The sequence below is a fragment of the Didymosphaeria variabile genome, assembly GCF_027946475.1.
Source record: "Didymosphaeria variabile strain IMI 356815 chromosome Unknown scaffold_3, whole genome shotgun sequence".
In the NCBI taxonomy this organism is placed as follows: Eukaryota; Fungi; Ascomycota; class Dothideomycetes; order Pleosporales; family Didymosphaeriaceae; genus Didymosphaeria; species Didymosphaeria variabile.
In genome coordinates, this window is record NW_026611622.1 from 675,161 (window position 1) to 694,413 (window position 19,253).

Here is a 19,253-nt window from a genome sequence, read left to right on the forward strand (position 1 = left end):
TCGTTTTTGCCTCATCGCCGTATCTCTCACAATGCCGCACTCAGAGCACACATCTTCTCCTATCGCCGATGCTTTCGTTGATCTCCCAAGCTTCCCAGACAACGTGCCTACCGCTCCACTTCTACGCATCTCCCTTGCGAAACTCTTACAGAACGATGTGGACGAGCAAGAACGTTGTTGGCGTGCGTGCTGCGAGCTAGGCTTCTTCTACCTCGATCTGAATACAGACGATGGTAGTGGGGAGGCATTGCTGCAAAATGTTGAGCAATTATTCGAGATCATGAAAGGTTTCTTCGAGCTTCCGGTTGAGGAGAAGACAAAATATGACTTTGCGGACCAGGGTAGTTACTTTGGGTATAAAGGATACGGGAAGGGTATTGTGGATGGGAAGGGTACGAGGGACAAGAACGAGTTCTACAACGTACGTTGGTCCCAACTCTAAACTTGACCACAGTTTGAAGTAGTCACGAAGCTCATATGATTCAAGTAGATCTCCAAAGACGACATCCTCAACCTAAGCGAACAACTCCCCTGCCCAGACACCCTCAACCAGCACCGCCCGCTCTTCGAATCCTACATCCGCTCCTCCCACTCCCTCTGCATGCTCATAACTTCCCTTCTTTCTTCTCACCTCCCGCTCAAACCCGAAACCCGCAACTCGGGCGGCCTGGAATCTCTACACTCCCTTTCCACCACCTCAGGCGACCAAATCCGCTTCGTAAAAGCCCCACCACAACCGCACTCCTCCGCATCCGTTGCTCTCGGCGAACACACAGACTTCGGCTCCGTCACCATCCTATTCAACCGCCTCGGAGGCCTGCAAGTCCGCCTCCCGCCCTCCATCACACCCACGCCGCCTTCATCCTCCGAGCCCTGCTCTGCAGTGGAAAAGAACCTCTGCCAGGACGGGTGGACGTATGTACGCCCCCTACCAGGTCACTGCATCGTCAATCTCGGAGATGCGCTGGTGAAATTTTCTGGGGGTAGACTGAGGAGTAACATCCATCGCGTTGTGCCGCCGCCTGGGGAGCAGGGCAAGTGCGAGAGGTATAGTCTTGTGTATTTTTGTAGGCCGGGGGATGATGTTGTGTTGAGGGCGTTGGTTGAGGGGAGGGGAATGGGGAAGAGGGAGGTGTGAGTGCTAAGGAGTGGATCCTGCGACGAGCATTATTGAGGAGGAGTGCGGATGGATGGAAGGAAAGTAGGGGGACGGAGGGGGTTAGTATGAGCTCTAGGGAGTGACGCAGAGCTTGGAAAGGTTGTATATTTCGCATCACCACGTTAAGCTATTTGTATTGACTTCTATCATACAGAAGATGCACCTAATCACTTCAGCCACATTCGTGGTTCCCATCCATTGTTGCCCCAAAGTTTCAAACCTAAAGAAGGAGCATGCAGACCGTTTGAAGCTTGTCAATGGCTGCGCGTGTTGCGGGTGGCTTGCGGGTACCTCAGCGTGGAACATTGCGAGGGCCATCACATATACACAAGTCTGAGTACAGAACATGACTTCGCTTGTCGTCGAAGATTATCCTAGCAATCAGGACCCACCTTGAGATTCCATAATCTGAGCTTTTGCTTCCCTTCGCAATATCACCTTCATTCCAGGACCTTCCGCTATGCTATTCGTTCTCATATTCACTTTGTTGCCGATATGCATAGCGCAATGCTATTGGCGTGACGGCACTGCGAATCCGTGGTCAACTGATGGAAATGCGACCTATCACCCTTGTAGCAACGATACTATGGATCCACTCTCCAAGATCTGCTGTGCTGACCATGACATCTGCCTGCCAAATGGAATTTGTCAATCAAAGGGGAGCGGACTCTTCTGGCGAGAGTCCTGTATAAAGAGTAATTGGGAGGATGGAAATTGCCAAAGCTTGTGTTCGGACGAGGTACGTTGACAAACACCTAGGTATATCTTCTTAGTGACTGACCAAAACACGCTATCAGACCTTGCAGCGCAACACCGATGTAATTGTTACGCCTTGTGACGGCACAGAATCTTCAGACTTCTGGTGCTGCGGCACGAGCAGGGAATGCTGTGCTCAGGACAGCGGGCTCCGAAAGTATAAGATTGCGAAACGCTTCGGGGATCCTGTCCTGATAGAGACATCGTCCTTACTGAGTCCTGCTTCTGGAACATCTTCCTCGTTATCGACGATGATATCCACGGCGACGCAACTTGCATCAACTTCCACCCCTGAACCAACGTCAAGCATCCCACATGGCCCAAAAAACCCCGCAGATACCCTTTCTACGGGTGCAAAAGTAGGGATAGGTGTTGGTGCTGGAGTCGCAGCTCTGATTCTAGTCACTTTGGGGATCCTGGTGGCGAAAATGGTGGAGCTGAGGAACGCTTTGGATCCAACGTCTGCCGCTGAGCCTGTATCTTCTGAGACTCCAAGGCTGAAGTGGGCCTGTGATACACCGGTTGAGCTGGTCACTGGACCATACTCGCCTCTGGAGATGCCTGATAATACGTTGGCCCAGGGAAGAGCACAGGCTTGAGCGTTGGAACAGAAAGTGCGAGGAAAGAGCAGTGCGCGTCGCAGGGAGCGATCAGAGAGGGCACGTGTTGCCTGAGAAGATCGAAATGAATGTATTGAGAGCAAGAGACTTTTGAAGGGGACCGTGAGGAAAGGATTCCGTGCGTAGTTAGCAACTTTCTGTCAGCGTTCTGCTCGCTCCTTCCTAGTCTTCACCACGCCGCTTCCCCAGCACACGATCGATGACCTCATCAGTCACTCGCCTTCTCCCGCGTATGTTTGCCGCTGTTTGCCGTTGTCTGCTCCCTCGTACATCATTATACTCCGCCACCGCTCGAGCAACCTCATCAACCCAGGACCAGGCCGTTCAAGATGCCGAAGCGTCGCGCATTGTCAGCAAGCGCAGTTGCAATCGACAATATCAAGCGCGCGAAAGTATCTAAGCAGACTGTGAATGAAGCCATCATCAACAACCAAAAGCAGAGCGCTTTCTTCGCAAAGCTGAACTACGATGTTCGCTGTGTCATTTACGACCACTTGTACGAGCACCTCCCTCCACTGGCTCGGAAGTGGCATGCGAATGGAGTCCCTCAAGATGACTGCTGCCAAGGACTCATCCTCTCGTGCAAACTAGCAAATATAGTATGTTGCCCTTCACTGCATCGCGAGAGATGTCTCTGACACCATGATACAGGAACTATTAGACGCAGCCGGCCGACACTGGAAGACGTACTTGAACGGCTTTCAAAAGGAGTTTGAGATATACTATGGAAAGCCCATCACTATCCGCCGAGACATTCCCATGCAACCCGGCTGGGGAGCACTGCGGTCTGTTACGCTCTCGATTGTTGTGAAGTATCTGCACTCTCGAAAGGATCACCCGCTCGGATTTCAACATCGACTAGATATCGATGTGAGACTTCGACACCCATTCAACCCGTTGCGGAGGCTTGTGGAGCGACCGTTCGACAAGGTAACGCTGCTATTTACTTGTCCCGAGATCGAGAGCGCTCCACCGGAAGATGTGATACGCAGCTTATGGCATCATTTGAAGGAGATGCACGACGATGTCGGTGAAATCATAAGTCTGCAGTGTCTAAGATTCATGTGCGAGGATGACAGGGACAAGTTACGTCAGTACCGAGAAAATCCGTCCTTAATCCTACCTCACCACAAATATGACGGCGATGAGTGTTGTCACAAATTCAAATGCAACGGTGCTCATGATTGGCATTGCTGGCATCCAGACAACTGCAAGCCCGGGGTGTGTGAGGATGATTGCGGTGGCAAATGCGATGGTACAGATCTGAATTGCAGATGGGAACCTGAATGCAAACAAATGGGGTGGTGCAAGTACGTTGCAGACGCATATTGTTCGCAAGCCTGTCCGAAACGCCAGGATTACAAGTCAGATGACGAGCATCGCTTCGCTCGTACACAGTGGGATCGCCTGTGCTTACCAAGTTTTCTGGGTGACACGAGGAGCTATGGGGGAGACTACGACGAAGCACACACCGTAAAGCGAATCCAAACAAAGGAGATTGCATTCGCATGGGACTATCGAGGCTCCAGTGGGCCGCTGAATGGGATCCTCCTAGGGAGGAAGCGGCGCTACCAGCAGGCCCGTGTGGAAGAGCTAGCCCAAGAGGATTTGTTGGACCTGCCGATGGACATTGAGGAGTACGATAAGGAGTGGCCATACAAATGCTATCTTGATCTGCAGTGTTGGGACGGTATCCGTAACAACGATTCCGATTCTTTGGCCGGCATGTGGGTTATAGGGCATCCAAAACGATGGATGCTTGCCTCACTAGAGACAATAGATGAGCAATTAGATTGGCACGGAGTAAGGCAAGGGCTTGACCATGGTAGAGTGGAGGAGGTGGAGTGCGAAGGTGTTGGGAAGCCGATCGTGGAGCGAACGATTGAAGCAACACCTTAAGCTGGCCGGAATGCCGACGGATCTCGTCAATGGTTAATAAGTGTAGAGTCGATTCTCGGAACGTCCAATACACGAACAGCACAACGGAAGCACACGATGTATAGGTATTGGGAGGACATGGCAACAACTGCGCAAGACTAGGAATTGTATTGCTCATACCCTTCGCTCTCATACATACACCCTTCTGTCACATTGCATACTCGCTACCGCAACGACTCCAATTTGCACTCGAGATCGATACGTCTTTTATTCAAAGCCTCGGCGGTGCTTTGGTATCAGCTAGACAAGTAATACAACAACCATGGCCAACATGATGGCCACTCCAGTCCTCACTATACAATTCCCTGATGACCATCCTTTTAAATGCATCGACATAACAGCCCTCACCCAATCCAACCCAGCACCAACACCAAAATTAACTGAATCCCTCACAGCCCTTCGCCTCTGTGCAGTCTTCTAATCTCCTACCCCTTGACAGTCTGCTTCTTCGTCCTCTTCTTCGCATCCCTCTCCCTCTCCTTATCCAGATACTTCCTCTGCTCGTCCGCCGTCATGCGGCCGAGCTTCGCATCGCGCTGCTCCTTCTTCAGCTTGTCGGACGCCAGCTTGCGCTCCTCAGCCTTCTCATCGTCATCGAGCTTACGGATCTTGGAGATCTGCTCCTCGCGCGTGGCTTTGATACGGCGCAGGGCTTCGGGGCGGAAGTGCGCTTTCGAGACGAGGAAGTCAGGGAGGCGCAGGAAGTAGGTGAAGAGCGGGAGGGTAGAATCGTAGGGGGTGCCGGCGGATTTGAGCTTCATGGAGAGGTTGATACGTTTGCGCGGGACGGTGTCGTCAAGTCTGGGGATGTTATTAGCATTGGATGCATAGAGGAAAGTAGGGTTTCATACTTCCTGGGCTGGTCCATGGGCTGGTCGGTAATGACCAGAGCCTCGAAGTCGTCTCCAGCGTCATTGATAGCCTTGATGAGCTCGGGAGTAAGAACAGTGTCGGTAACCTCAGCGCTCTCGCTCATAACAGTGACCCAAAGGGGGAGCTTCGCGTGATCTTTGCTGGCGGTCAGGGAGAGGTCGTAACGGTCCTCGCGGAGACGTTTCATGAGGTCCTTGTGCACCACAGCGAATACGAAGCCATCGAAAGTGCTGTTGGAGACTTTCTCTCCGGCACCTCTCGCGATGGCTGGAGCGATCTTTGCTTCCTGGCCGTCAAAGACGTACGCGGTTGCTTCCATACGCTCGACCAGGACGGGCATGCTCTCGAAGAACAGAGAGATGATGAGCTCGCCAAAGCGCATCAGAGGATTAAATCGCTTCACCAGGGTCAACTTGAAGTCGACAAAGGCCACGTTCGCGCGCCCAGTAGCGTACGACGCGAACTCATCGGGCTTCTTCTCGCGGAGGAAATTCGCCGGGTTGATGGCATCCTGCTTAGCCTTCTCAGTCGCTTGTGCGAGTCCCGTGGCGCTCACATCGTCAACGCCAGCTTGAGGGCGCACATATCCAACCTGTGCGAACTCCTGCTGCAAGACTGGCGCATGCGACTTGATCCAGTGGTTCGCCTTGTTCCGGTTGCGGCGCGTACCCCAGAGATGTACGGCGACGACGACAAGGATGAAGGGCAGGACGTAGAGCTCTAGCTTGAAGTCGTCGATAGAAGTGCGCTCCCACACGCGGTACCACGCCGTATACGGGACCTGGCCGACGGTTGAGGTGGGTGCTGCAGATGCAGCGCCCGTGGTAGCGAAGGAGGACAGGGCAGGCGAGGGGTCTGGTGCGCCTGCATAGTCGGCGAAGTCTGCACGCGATGTTAGCTAAATGTTTGTGGAGGTGTGCCAGAATCCAGGTCTGCGGGTCACAGTGTGCGAGGGGAAGGACAGGGGCAAGCGTACCATCGTCGCCGCCCGAGTGCGGCTGGGCGACCTTCTGCTGACCGCCAAAGAGCCCCTTTACGAAGTCGGCCATCTTGACAATGGATCGTGGGGATGTGGAGGTAGGGATCGTGCGGCGAGGCTGGACGAAGCTCGGCTGCACACTGACGTTTCGGTGGTACTGACTAGCCTTAAACGAATTAACCTCAAGGCATTGGCAAGCCCATTGTGGTCTCAGGTATGGCTTCAAGCTGTGAATTCAATGGAACCTGTGTATCTTTAAGCCTTGTGAACACACTGTCTCAATCGGACGACGCGGGCGCTTTCATAGGAATCACTTGCAGCAGCATAGGGATTTCCAGTGATCTGAGTCGTTCTACCAGAAGCCAGGCGATAATCACGGGGTGTCAATCGTCCCATAAGAAGCACTACCGGTGGAAGCAAAATAATGCATAAGATTGGAGTCACAGTGTGTAAAAAACAAAGGGAATCTATGCCATTGGTTCAAGCTCTGCTGACTGTTTGTACATTGTGGCCGATAAACTACCCTCCCCTGTTGCACTCCACTGCTTGCTATTTCACTTATATTGCTTAGTTCTTGCCGAACCAGGTCTTGTGTCCCTATAATATAGGTAAGTATCACGCTTATCCAGTACGAAGGTGGGAATCGTACGAAGACAAGGCGGCCCATCATGTACAAACTGGAGCCGATGCTGGTGTAGAGGACGGCCTTGTAAGCGGGGATCATCCACTTGCCGCGGGACTGTATGAAGCGTTAGTGGTCTAGTCTTTCGTGATCGTCCACGAGCTTCCAATGGCACGGCATGAGTCCTTTCGCAGCCGGAGCATGCGGTTCGCCCATGCCACCAAGCCCATGCCTAGAGCGCCACGCACCTTCATCCACAGTCGTAGGCCGTCATGCTTCTGGAACTCCCTCTGGTACGAGGGGACACGGTTCTCGCGGTAGATCCAGCTGCGGGTCGTTAGTGACAAGCTTTGAGTGGGTGCATAGAAGAGAGGGCGCGGCTATCGCGGGCGCGGCGCGGGCAAGAAGCACGTCGGAAGCTGCAGGGAAGACGTACCCTGCCATTTTGAAGAGCGGAGAGGGTTCGCGGGTGTGGTGCGGGGACAATGGGTCGGTGGTGGTAGTGTTGGATTGACGAGGTGTTGCATCGAACGACCCGAGCAGCGCGCCAAGCGCTGTGGGCCTCATTATGTCAGCGGATTTTTCGAGCTCATGCTTCGTATATCAACGACGCGCCTTCGCCGCCAATGGCTTAATGCGCCCCTTTCGTTGTGCGGATTCATGCCACCGGCCTTGGACAAGCTCCTCGCCAGCCCGTCTGCGTTGAGGCTTCTCTGCACTATCGTCGCTGCTCAAGCGCCACCGACCGCATGGCTGAACGCTGCTCGATGCGTCGCCTGCACCTGCCCTCGCCGCAACTACGCTTCCGTACCGCCGGGCGAGAAGAGATGGATATGGAGGCATTGGGAAGACCAAGAAATACGTCGCCATGCCGAAGACAATCCTAAGCTCCTTACGGGAAAGACACAAGCTCTGGATCAGATTGCAAATGTCAGCGACTTGGCCCACAGATTACAAGAGACAGCAAGACGAAAGGGACGCGAGGGCATCCATGAAGTATGGGTCTCTCGCAATCGGCTCGGCTTGGACTTGCCCACGGACGATACACCAGAAGCCGAGTTTCTATGGGGTACTTTTGTCAAGGACAAGCATGTCGTCATAGAGCTCCTCGACCACGCTGCAGATCTACGCAGACGGACAGGCAACGTCTATCCACGCCTGTATGAACTGTGCATAGCTCACTGGCTTCCAAAATCGGGATACTCCCGGCAGGCACTGGTATACCATCGCTTCATGCGGCGGGAGCTTCAACTGCAGTCACTGCCACTGCAACATTTGGTGCGAATCAACAAAGGACGCTTAACGACAGACATGTACGACATACTATTAGAAATGTATAAGGAGAGCGACGAACTGAACTTGTACGACGAGGTCGTTCCTGAGTTAGAACGCTTTCCTACTCAGGCTTTTAGGTGGCATTCGGCGTGCATCCTGAAAGGTGATCTACCTTCACCCGAGGTCGCCGCGTCTCCTATGGTCCAGGCGTTCCTAGCCCGCAATGCGAGTTCTTCCAATCCCGAAGTTCGGGTCAACGTTGCCATTGCTGCAAGCTTGGGAAGCGAGGATGAGATGGACCATGCTCTACTGCGCCGTCTGCGCGGCCGGGATACTGCTCCCGTTCGCTTTGAAGACTCCTTCTGTGCCAGAATGTTCGCCACCAGAGCAGTCCCACCTGACTCTGTCATCAGAGGGCTAGCCTTGGTTGGCGTCAATGAGATCGGACCTCTGGCTGTACGTGCTATGGCGTCTAGGACAGAGTCAAGCTCTGAGCTGTCTGAGAGATTCGAACAACTGAAAGCGTCAGGTATTGCACTGCAGGGCGGCGTCTTTTCCTTGGCACTAGAGGTTTTTGCGCAAAAGAGGCAACATCTCCTAGTGCGTAGTATGCTGGAGAGCGATCAACATCCCGAAGTCTATGATGATGTCGGGCTTCAGACCAAGCTCCTGAATTACTACCTCGAGCAGCATGACTGGGACCAGGCTCACCGCACGCTGGCAATCCTTAGTCTTTTCCACAAGAAGCGTGCCACGCGGGCTTGGAATCTCCTACTTCGATCTCAGACCACACGATGTGTACCAGACGAAATTGTTCAAACGTTACAGCATATGGCTCAGAATAGGATCACTGTTTCTCCGAGCTCGATAGCGAAGCTGAGAATTAATATTCTCCGCGTCCGGCGACGAGGGCGGCTGCCTGTCCGAAGGACAACAGAACACCGAAAAGGATTCGATGATCTGCGTTTTGTCGCACGCATGTATTTGTTCATCTTGGACAACGATATAGGGTATATTTCTCCTTTCCTGTGGCACGAGATTCTGCGACGTTATGGTATGACTGGCCGCATGCGCGAGCTCCGACGTCTTATCCATTGGCTCTTCTGCTGGTACGCACCCCGAGGAGAGGTCTCGATCCGCACAATCCGCAAACCAGGATTTCTGGACACCGATACTGAAAGATTACGTCTCTCAAATCCTGCCAAAACACAGTTTTGGAGACCATCAGATATTGAGAGTCCGATCCATGCCCAGACACACAAGCACCATCCCCTACGACAATTGTTTCCGGATCGATTCAAGCAAGCACTTATTGTATGGGGATTCAGAGTAGGGCTCCTCCCCAATGCACCGACGGAGCAGTCCATGCTCTCAGGTGTAGCAAGTAAGGAGCACTATCGTGACCGGTTCCGCCGAAGGGGCATACTACAGCGCCTGAACTGGGACATTGGCCTCAAGACGGTGGCGGAACTGCGCTACCTCGGCCTTTACGTCAACTCTAGGACGGTCGTCAAGACACTACAGATGATGTTCATCAATCTGTTTGGTCGAGGTCGTTCTCATATTCGCGCAAACCGCATCATGCAGGCTGTCAACACGACTCCATATGCAGAATACGTCCGCCGGGTGAACGAGATCTGGGATACGCCGTTATTCCCGGAACCAAGGTTGTATGGCAAGTCGAAGCTGCATGCTCTTATGTGGCACCCAAGGTTCGACCGCGTTATCCACAGAAGGGGCCATCTGAAGCTTAGTGACATCGCCTCCGGAATAGGCGAGAAGAAACACGAGGAGGGCCCGAAGATCAGTTATGTACCGACGAACGTACGCCACTCGGGGGACGATTGGCTGGAAAAGGACATGGCGCAGTCTGAGGAGCAAGGTGGTCTGGATGCACATAACCCTGATGCCCTCCATGATATCGCTTCCCACCAGCTTCATGCCACATTTGAGGCGCAAGGTAGGGCCATCAATTCTGATGCGTTCCCGTCTCCGAGGGATTCTACTTCGACAGGACTAGAGGCGCAAGGTAGGACCATCAATTCTGATGCGTCCCCGTCGCCGAGGGAGCCTAGTTCGGCAGGGCTAGAGGCACTAGAGGCCTTGATGAGTTCGCTTCCAGACAGGCGAAAGAGGAAGAAGAAGAAGTAGATTTCGTCGTTCTTGTATATATACGTACTGCTTTGGCATCTTGTACAACACCCTAGTAAACGCTACATTGCATCCTGTACTATGGACACTGTGTTAACGTGAGCTAGACTTCGACTTGGTTTCGCTCAAGTATGTGCTTCGTGTGTGACGTGGGTGTAAGCTTGCTTGCTTTGCGAGTGAATGGTTTTGCCCAGACTGCTGCCTGCCCTTCATGCAATTGAGTTCTGATGTGGTGTATTACACCTACCTAAAGTTATGGCTAATAACCTATCTGCCACCCTATAAATTCTCACGACAAGGTTGAACCTTTACGATACGTATCTCCCTTACTCTGCCCCCAATAGCTGCACGGCTTACAGACGTCGGCCCACGGTGATTGCTGGCCACGTCTTCTCGTATACATGCGACCAGACTTGATAACCTGAAGAAGGCGCATGTAAACCCTCTCACTCTCTGCAGCCATACGGTGTGCCATCCGTGGACTGGAGGTGATGTTTGAAGAAGGGCCCGATTCCAGGTCAGTGGGTCCTTTCTGCGTGGTTTTCGAAGGCGCGATACCGTGGTGAGCATCGGCTACGCTTTTGTTGGGCTGCCCGCTCAGTGTAGGAGATAATTGTCGTTCGTACACCCGAGTCGTTGTTTTGTCGAGATGTAGGACGGAATTAGCGATGTCATTGTTACTGCGCCTAGGCGAGTACACATGTTCTATGAGGCATGTTGTCGGCTGCTTCTTGTTTTATAAGATTGTTGTGCTAACACTCTTGACGAAGCGCTGTAAAGACTAAGGCGTGCCGGGAGCATGGGCTTCTCTTTCGTCGATCTCCCTGCAAGGTGTTGACAGCCCTGTCGATCATGCCCACGTGTGCTTCCTCTGTCGAGGTGCGGGAAGGATTTGCCGACTGCATGTTCAATGCCCTTTCATCCACATTCGACATCTGCAGGAACGTGGGGGCTAAGCTACGTTCGGCGGTCGCTAGTCACAAATCGTACGCAACGTTCTCTTGTTCGACAGTCGGAACCATTTGCGATATGCTTTCTGCGATCGCAGCCTTCTCTACTCGCCACTCGATTGCGTTCATCGCCATCTTCGCCCATTCCCGGAACTCAGGCGTACGTTCTGAGTTTGAGGGCGTTCAAATGCCAGTGATCTTGCCACTATCTGTCACCTTCCGCTCGGTGGTACGACTAAATTGTGTCCCTTGAACCGATGGTCTGCGATAGCTGCTCTGGGTACGAGGATTAAACTTCTGATTGTCGCTTAATCCTCTCCGTGGAATGGCCATTGCCGGCCCAGCCCATATGTTCGTATTCAGAAGTCGGGACACGCGGCCTGCCACTGACTTGTCCCGCGCGTAGTTGACTTATAAGGAAAGTATAGCGCGCACTTCTGTCCCACTTAGCCCCCAGATACACGACAAGAATTGTACGAAGGTAGAAAATACGCTATTAATCGGCTCGCAGCCGAGAATAGTGAGGTCTCCGCGTCCGTCCTAACCGACTAGCACTGCTACGCCATTCGTCTAGATAGTCATCTCAGGGTCCAATATTTTGTTTTCCATCAGGCGTCCAAAGCACAGATTGGTGCGCTTTTTAACATTTTTCACGTACTACCAGAACACTGGAGACGATCTCGTGCGAGTGCTCTCTCCACGGAGACTAGAAAATCACGCAAGAGCATGATTAGCCTGATCATGTCTCCTGCATGGTGGCTTCAACTTATGATGCTATGTCGCGGAGACGTGTCCCCCAAGGAACACCCAGGGAACATTCCATGCACGAAGGATGGTGGCTTCTGTCATATCGTCGCGGTGCAAGCCGCTCGAAAGCCACGAACCTGTTGGACAAGGTTGGTGACGACGAAAGTCTCTTACTTCAATTCTCTCACTCTCTCCACTGACTCAAGGCATTGTTATGTAGCTCGAAGGCTCCGTAGGGTCAATTGAAGTTGAAGCTGTTCGGGGAGTTCGGCACAAGAGACTGGAGGCGGCCGCGGTTGCTATCATCGGTGGGGATTACTGGGGAAGTGGTCCTCTGGGTGGGCCGGTGGAAGCCGCGAAGCGTTTACTAACACCATATTAATTTCTCCCAATATTACGTAAATGTAATGCCTTTCAATTATCTACATGAAACACTTCTTTCGAAGCACCGACGACCTGTTCGTCGGTTTCGATCCTTGATCGACAATCGTGCATTCATGCCACATGGAATGTTCTTCGCGAGATCCAGACTGACGGTGCCTCCACGCGGATCATCATCGCTAATTAAGCGCCTCCAGTAGACTTCCCCGCTAGTTGGTCTCACGCAGAGCCACGAGCCGCGTCCCCTGACACCCCTCGCACCTGCATCGTACGGTGCCATTGTTGGCTGCCGTTCCAAGCCACCTTCTGCCTGCCAATTTGGTCTACAAAGTTTTCGGTAAGTTATACGCCCTCAGGGACTGTGCTGCTTCAGTTGGGCTCCGAGGCCCCACTCGCAAAGACAACACGGGAAGGTAACGCAATGTCAAACACGAGAGCGTGAGTACCGTGGGGGAGCGTTGATGCGATGTTCCCCCTGTAACAAACTCAGTATCGAGATATGTAATATTAGGAATCAGCGCGAGAGCTTGGCTGCCGATACTTTTGCGATGAAACGGACTCATGACAGCCAGCGAGTTTTTTCGAAGTGGTTCTGCGCAGACTGGAGTTGCACTGAGGGAATATAAAACTGTTGTGATGGGCAGCATGGGCAATATGTGATCTTTGTCACCTCGGTACGATGTTGCACCCTGGGCAAGACCTCATCATTGGTTAAAGACAGAGTGGGGGAGCGAGGCGATATTCACGTGAGTGGCATAGGGCGTGGTCGCCAAACAAGGTTCACCCAGCTGATTGGAAGCTAATGCACAAGTGCCTCCGCTAGAATGTCTAGTAGCCTCCGTCCATGCAGGAAGCGTGCGAAGCCAACCAAAAAGGCACCGACAGCACCGAACGCGAATTTTGCTGCTGATTACACAGGCGGCACACATTAATGACAAGCGGGAGCCGCTGTTTCGAAGACCCTCTCCTGACAGACCTGACATCTAAACTTAAGGGTACCGGAGATCCTCCAAATACTACATCATCCAAAGCGAATCGCTACCTAATTATCATCGACACTGTTCTTGTCGATCATCGGCTTCGACCGGCATTCTTGAACCTTATACGATCCCGATCGCGACATCAACCGTTGCCTGCCTACGCCACACGCAACCTCAACCGCAATCCAAAAGCAACTTCGACCACAGCCCAGTTGGATCTTCGACCCTGTGCGCCAACATCCAATGCATCAAGATCCAAACTCGCAATCTTTCTTCTAGACGACGGACCGTCTCTGCTGGCTCACTTGTCATTCTTTTCGAGATACCCTTAATATCATTCTTGTGCGATATCGTTGATGCTAGGCCGATAGAGCCGTCCCTATAACTATTATAGCACCATGTCGACTCTCGAGCCAGAGTCTGGCATTTGGTATGCCGTATGTTGGCTGGTGCTCATAACCCGCCTAATATCCAGAAAGCTCCACCACGGGTCTTGGAAAGCTCTTGGTGCGGATGACTACCTAATCTGCGTTGCTATGGTAAGTCTTACCACTTTCCCTTAAACTGGCCATGGTTAACCACCGCCTTAGGTCGCAATGACTGCCTTGATGGGTGCAATGCATATGGTCGTTCGCAGCAGCAGCAACCTCATTGCTCCTGACGAAGACATCTCCAAATTCTCGGCAGATGAGATCCAGAGACGAATCTATGGATCTAAGCTAGTCCTAGTTGTAGAGCAGATGCAATGCTGCACCATTTGGCTTGTCAAAGCATGCCTGCTATTGATGTACAAGCGCATGACGTAAGTTTTGGTCCTCGCCTCAGTTTGTTCAATTAGGCGCTGACTGGCCCTACAGAGCACTTCTACCACAGCACAAGGCTGTTTTGGTTGTCTCCGCTTACACGGCTCTTGGTTTCGTTGTCATGGAGATCCTGTATCTGGGAGTCTGGTGCCGACCGTTCAACCAATATTGGGCTGTTCCTCCTTCGAATCCTCAGTGCTCCGCAGCTACCAACCACCTCATCACGAATGCTGTGCTCAACATATCTTCGGATATTATGATCATAGCAATTCCTATGCCACTCCTGTTCAAGGTCAAGCTGCCGAAGAAGAACAAAGCGATTCTGATCGGTTTATTCTTGATCGGAACGTTCAATGTGAGTACGCGCCTCTAGCTTAGCCTAGCCTACTTGCTTACGATAGTAGATCATCGCAGCTGTCCTGAACAAGTACTATTCCTTCACCCATCCATTCGGACTCGAATGGACTGCGTGGTACCTACGCGAGTCCTACACCGCCTTCCTTTGCGCGAATCTACCTCTGACGTATCCGCTCCTCCAACGAATCTTCAGGCTCAAAGCCTGGTCGCACAACTCCTACGATGGGCGCTACATGTCTGGATCGCTCCAACGTGCATCAGCATGGCGATCGGGACTGCGGTCGGAGCGGAAATCTAGACTTGGGCTCAAGAGCATCCCAGGAAATGGAGGCATATCGAAGACTGTTAGCGTCAACGTGACGAACTCGAGGAGTCATCACCAAGAGCTGCAGCGGAGTGAGAGTGAAGAGAGGATATACGGACCTCCGACGTCGAGGATACAATTAGAGCAGAAGACGTTCGATGGCACGTCGGAGCAACACCTTTGGGTGCCTAGTGTCACGATCGAGATGGGACCGGTCAGTCCAACGAGTAACAAGGCAGATAGTATGACTACTACTGGGAGCATCAAGAGTCTGGAAGATGCACACGTCAGACATTGAGTTCTCTAATTTGTAATGAATAGACTTTCCCACTTCACCACCTCAGCTTATGCCAATTAAACCTTGAAGTAGCTTACAGTAGCGTATGCTCACCCTACAGCTTACCGTTCGAACTCTCGCTTTTCACAATGCAACCCTTGAAGAAGGCTCTAATGCCATCAAAGTCTTCCAACGCCGTGACTTTCGACACATCTGTTCTCCGTTAGCCTGACACCTATCAAAGTAGCATTCGAGCAGAGCGCTTACATTGATCCGGTCTGACAATGACGACGGCGCCAACCTCCGGATCTACTCCGTACTTCTCATAAGCATGCCCGTGCCCTGAATTGTAATGCTCGTCATCAACGTATACCTTGCGGAGATCTGAACACAGATTAGCAGAAGACTTTCAATCAGATGATAGTCTAACTTGCCTCGTATCCTCCATTTTCCTGTCGCAGGCCAGTAATATCCGGGTATCTGTTCCTGCTGTGTTTCCAGAAATTTGCTCCTCAACACTACGATCGGCTCAATGAGATCGTCGATGTCTGCACCGGCAGGTGTGAGGATACGAGCGAGAGGGTCAAGAAATTGTGCAAGCTGTACACATGAGTGATCTTTCCAAACACGCGTCTGGGGGTCTCTTACCTTCTCAAGCCTCAACCTGTAATCTGACTTATTAATATTACCGGCAAAGACCACAACTCGCCACCGCCCATTGCTCTGCAACACGCGCTGCAATTGCATGGCCTTACAGTCACAGAACCGTATGACCTGCGCACTTGGGAAACGCATGCCAACGGCACAGTTCTTTGCCAATGTCTGCCTGCTACCCTTCGAATCTGTCAACTCCGAGTCTTCATACTGCGCTGTGAATCCCGCAGTGTACCTCCCGCTCTTCACGAAATATTCTGCAAACTCGCCGGGGCGCTCCTCCTTTGACGAGAACTTCTTCGAGAAGACCCGGTCGAAGGCGATTAGGTCTGCGGCGGTCTTTGTACGCTCGAGTACGTACGTGCGCAACAAGGACTGTGGTGATATACCGCGAAGTACTGAAGCTAGCTTCCAGCCAAGATTGTATCCATCCTGCAGCGAGACGTTCATGCCCTGGCCAGCCTTGGGCGAATGTGTGTGGCATGCATCGCCCGTCAGGAAGACGCGATAGTCCTTGTGGAAATTATCGGCTATGCGTTGGCCAATGCTATAGGCGCTCCACCAGAACGTGTCGGCGAAGTTCATGTGATATGGAGCGAAGATCTTCTTTGCAGTATTTTGCAGATCTTCTAGCTTGACGTCTTTTGCTCGTGAGCCAGGAGGCAGTTGAATGTAGAAGCGGACGAGCGAGCCTCCTTCCCGTGGGATGATTAGTATGTTACCTGACGATGAGTGTATTGTGGACTTTCGACGGATATCGGGAAAGTTTGTTTGAGGATAGATGTCCATGACACCCCAGACTGTATCGGTGGTATCGCCGATCATCTCGTAGCCTAGGCTTTTGCGTACGATACTGTGGGCTCCGTCGCATCCCTGAATGTATTAGTCGGTGATATCAGCAATGGTCAGACACTGTTATAACTCACCAAGACGTACTTTGCCAACCACGTCTCCTCTTTCCCGTCTTTCTCTGCCACAACCTTACAGCAGTAATTTTGCGGATCTCCAACCAGCCCTTCATCAACCTCCACCCTCTTAATCTCCCACCCATACTCAATCCTCTTCTCCCCACCACTCAGCTCATCCATCTTCCCCAGCATCAACCCATTCATCCTCGCCTGATTCAAAATAACATGCGGCATATGACTCAATCCATTCTCCGTATCCATCGCCCTGCTCTTCCTTTCAATCCCGCCACTCCCATCATCACCCCAGAAACATACCTCTAGGATATGGTACGCTTCGCGAAGGAGTTCTTCTGACAGGCCAAATGATTCGTAGATCTCGACCGTCCGGCACTGCACGCCGTCTGCTTGGCCGATCTCCATGGGGCCTGCCCGGCGCTCGAGCATCGTGAAGGGAATTCCGTAGCGGGCGAGCCAGGTTCCTGCGAAGATGCCCGCGGAACCGGAGCCGCATATTAGGACGTCGATTTTGTTAACCATTTCGAAGGTGCCTTAGGGGAGAGAGGATCTGTGAGCCCGGCAAAGAGGGAACAGAAACTGCAGCGAAACTTCACACAACGAAATACCAAGACTGCACACCAGAGTTATTACACAGATATATTGGGAGAGGTTCGTACGAAGCCCAATGCTAAGCTTTTGATGGTGAGATTCGAACACCTATGAAGGTGCCGATGCGGGGCCCCGCGCTGCAACCTATGCGGCCCACAACTCGATCACAAGGCAAACGAAAACCTTGAAGGAAGGTGTGCAGCCGATAACTCGGGGACAACCTAGTGCGGTATGCGTCCAATGTCGAGGTTGAGATTCCTTGACGTAACCCGGCAAGTGGTTCGGTTGCTACTGCCTCCGGAGATGACGCGGAGATTGTGGGAGATGGATCGTATCTGGAGCGAGACTGCTCGTATTCCCCCTGTGTATCACAGGGGGGCTATGCACCAGGCAGCCGCGTATATAATTCACAATGACAGCGTGTAGACGAACTACAGTGCGTGTAACGTGCCATCCGGAATGCTATGAATCGACCTACGAGATACGATCATCCTTGTACTCACAACAATGCCGCGATTTCTATTTGCACCGGAGTAGCTCATTTGATAGAGAGACGCCTCACCAAGTCTCATCGAGCCTTGCGCAGTCACCAAACCCACCCTCACCAACACAACGAGGGCGGCGAATCTGAGATTCCAACGAAGAGCAAGGCGTACTCCGCCTCCGATTCCGTGATCTATAGACCAATATGAACCGCTTCAGTTAGCCTACCCAGTGGTGTACCGACATGAATCGCTTGACTTGAGCAAGGCTCAGATCCGCTTGCTCAGGCTCGAAACACCTAGCGATGGCGCCGTCACTGCTAAAGGAAAACGATTCGACATCGGCAATGGATGCCCCACGTACAAGGCCATCTCATATACTTGGGGTACAAATACTGATGGCTGTAAGATCCGGGTGGCGGGACGTGAATTGGCTGTTGGCGAGAACCCATACCGGCTTCTGAATATCCTGCAGTGGGAGAGCTATGGCTGGCTATGGATAGACCAGGTATGCATCGATCAGTCGAATCCAAAGGAACGTAATCATCAGGTTCGGATGATGCATCAGATATACACACGAGCTTCGGGAGTGATTGCATGGCTCGGCGATTCCGGACAAGGCAGCGATGTAGCAATGCAATGCATCGCGAACACAGTAGTCGAAGACAAACAAGATCTTCACGAGAAACGGAAAACCTCATTGCTCCCCAAAGCCACTCAAGCGGCGATGATCTCTCTGGTGCAGAGGCCGTATTGGTCAAGGCTTTGGATACTGCAGGAAATAATTGGTATGTGTCTCCTAGTAAATTGATCCCTACTGATACTAGACGTATCGGCTTACCAAGTGAAATTTATAGCAGCCAAGCAAGTTGACCTCATGTGTGGTCGGAAAAGAGTCGACTGGGTGTGCTTCGAGAGGTTCTTCAAGCAATATCATCCATTTCACCTGAATCGTTACCATGCTTTCAAGCAGGCACATACAATCGTCATATTGCGGGGTCAATCCGAACCAAGGACACTATACTCACTCTTACATAACTTCACTGATTGGCAGTGTAAGGACATGAGAGATAAGGTCTACGGTCTTATTGGACTCGTCCCTTACGATATTGAGCTCTGCATCGACTACTGGAAATCACCCGAAACTGTGCTTTGCGACGTCCTCAAAGCAATATATCAGGATACACATCATAATCATAGTGTGTTGAAAGAGTTATACCCGAGCGCGAAGTTATTCAATATGGTCAACATTGCGCTGCAGCTGAGACACAATCTAGCCCTTTTCCACATCAACACGGTTGACCTGGTCACAAATATATTGCTAATGTATCCCGGCTTATTCTGGGAGGCATACGCGTTAACTCAGCGACGCTCGGCACCGACTGCGTCCGACGTTTCCAGAGAACTACTGCGCGACGTGCCTACCTTACA

General features: G+C 52.1%; 7 protein-coding genes across 7 annotated transcripts; 4 read left to right on the top strand and 3 right to left on the bottom strand.

The window, feature by feature from the left end:
- Positions 1-31: 31 nt before the first annotated feature.
- On the top strand, positions 32-1,138 carry N0V89_003570 (uncharacterized protein; the record flags this gene model as incomplete). The annotated part of the gene is made up of 2 exons (XM_056212370.1): positions 32-421; positions 491-1,138. 2 exons carry the CDS (start codon positions 32-34, stop codon positions 1,136-1,138), a joined length of 1,038 nt encoding a protein of 345 aa, XP_056072678.1.
- Positions 1,139-2,864: 1,726 nt separating this feature from the next.
- On the top strand, positions 2,865-4,434 carry N0V89_003571 (uncharacterized protein; the record flags this gene model as incomplete). The annotated part of the gene is made up of 4 exons (XM_056212371.1): positions 2,865-3,134; positions 3,187-3,625; positions 3,810-3,845; positions 3,905-4,434. The coding sequence occupies 4 exons, from the start codon at positions 2,865-2,867 to the stop codon at positions 4,432-4,434; spliced, it is 1,275 nt and encodes a 424-aa protein (XP_056072679.1).
- Positions 4,435-4,898: 464 nt separating this feature from the next.
- Positions 4,899-6,395, bottom strand: N0V89_003572 (uncharacterized protein; the record flags this gene model as incomplete). Its single annotated transcript, XM_056212372.1, has 3 exons — positions 4,899-5,274; positions 5,325-6,228; positions 6,323-6,395. The coding sequence occupies 3 exons, from the start codon at positions 6,393-6,395 to the stop codon at positions 4,899-4,901; spliced, it is 1,353 nt and encodes a 450-aa protein (XP_056072680.1).
- A 689-nt stretch (positions 6,396-7,084) lies between these two features.
- On the bottom strand, positions 7,085-7,391 carry N0V89_003573 (uncharacterized protein; the record flags this gene model as incomplete). The annotated part of the gene is made up of 2 exons (XM_056212373.1): positions 7,085-7,274; positions 7,384-7,391. 2 exons carry the CDS (start codon positions 7,389-7,391, stop codon positions 7,085-7,087), a joined length of 198 nt encoding a protein of 65 aa, XP_056072681.1.
- Positions 7,392-7,607: 216 nt separating this feature from the next.
- On the top strand, positions 7,608-10,373 carry N0V89_003574 (uncharacterized protein; the record flags this gene model as incomplete). Its single annotated transcript, XM_056212374.1, has 1 exon — positions 7,608-10,373. The coding sequence occupies one exon, from the start codon at positions 7,608-7,610 to the stop codon at positions 10,371-10,373; it is 2,766 nt and encodes a 921-aa protein (XP_056072682.1).
- Positions 10,374-14,228: 3,855 nt separating this feature from the next.
- On the top strand, positions 14,229-15,193 carry N0V89_003575 (uncharacterized protein; the record flags this gene model as incomplete). The annotated part of the gene is made up of 3 exons (XM_056212375.1): positions 14,229-14,233; positions 14,289-14,589; positions 14,639-15,193. 3 exons carry the CDS (start codon positions 14,229-14,231, stop codon positions 15,191-15,193), a joined length of 861 nt encoding a protein of 286 aa, XP_056072683.1.
- Positions 15,194-15,287: 94 nt separating this feature from the next.
- N0V89_003576 (uncharacterized protein) lies at positions 15,288-17,271 on the bottom strand (the record flags this gene model as incomplete). Its single annotated transcript, XM_056212376.1, has 5 exons — positions 15,288-15,385; positions 15,440-15,556; positions 15,607-15,772; positions 15,821-16,699; positions 16,753-17,271. The coding sequence occupies 5 exons, from the start codon at positions 17,269-17,271 to the stop codon at positions 15,288-15,290; spliced, it is 1,779 nt and encodes a 592-aa protein (XP_056072684.1).
- Positions 17,272-19,253: the final 1,982 nt, after the last annotated feature.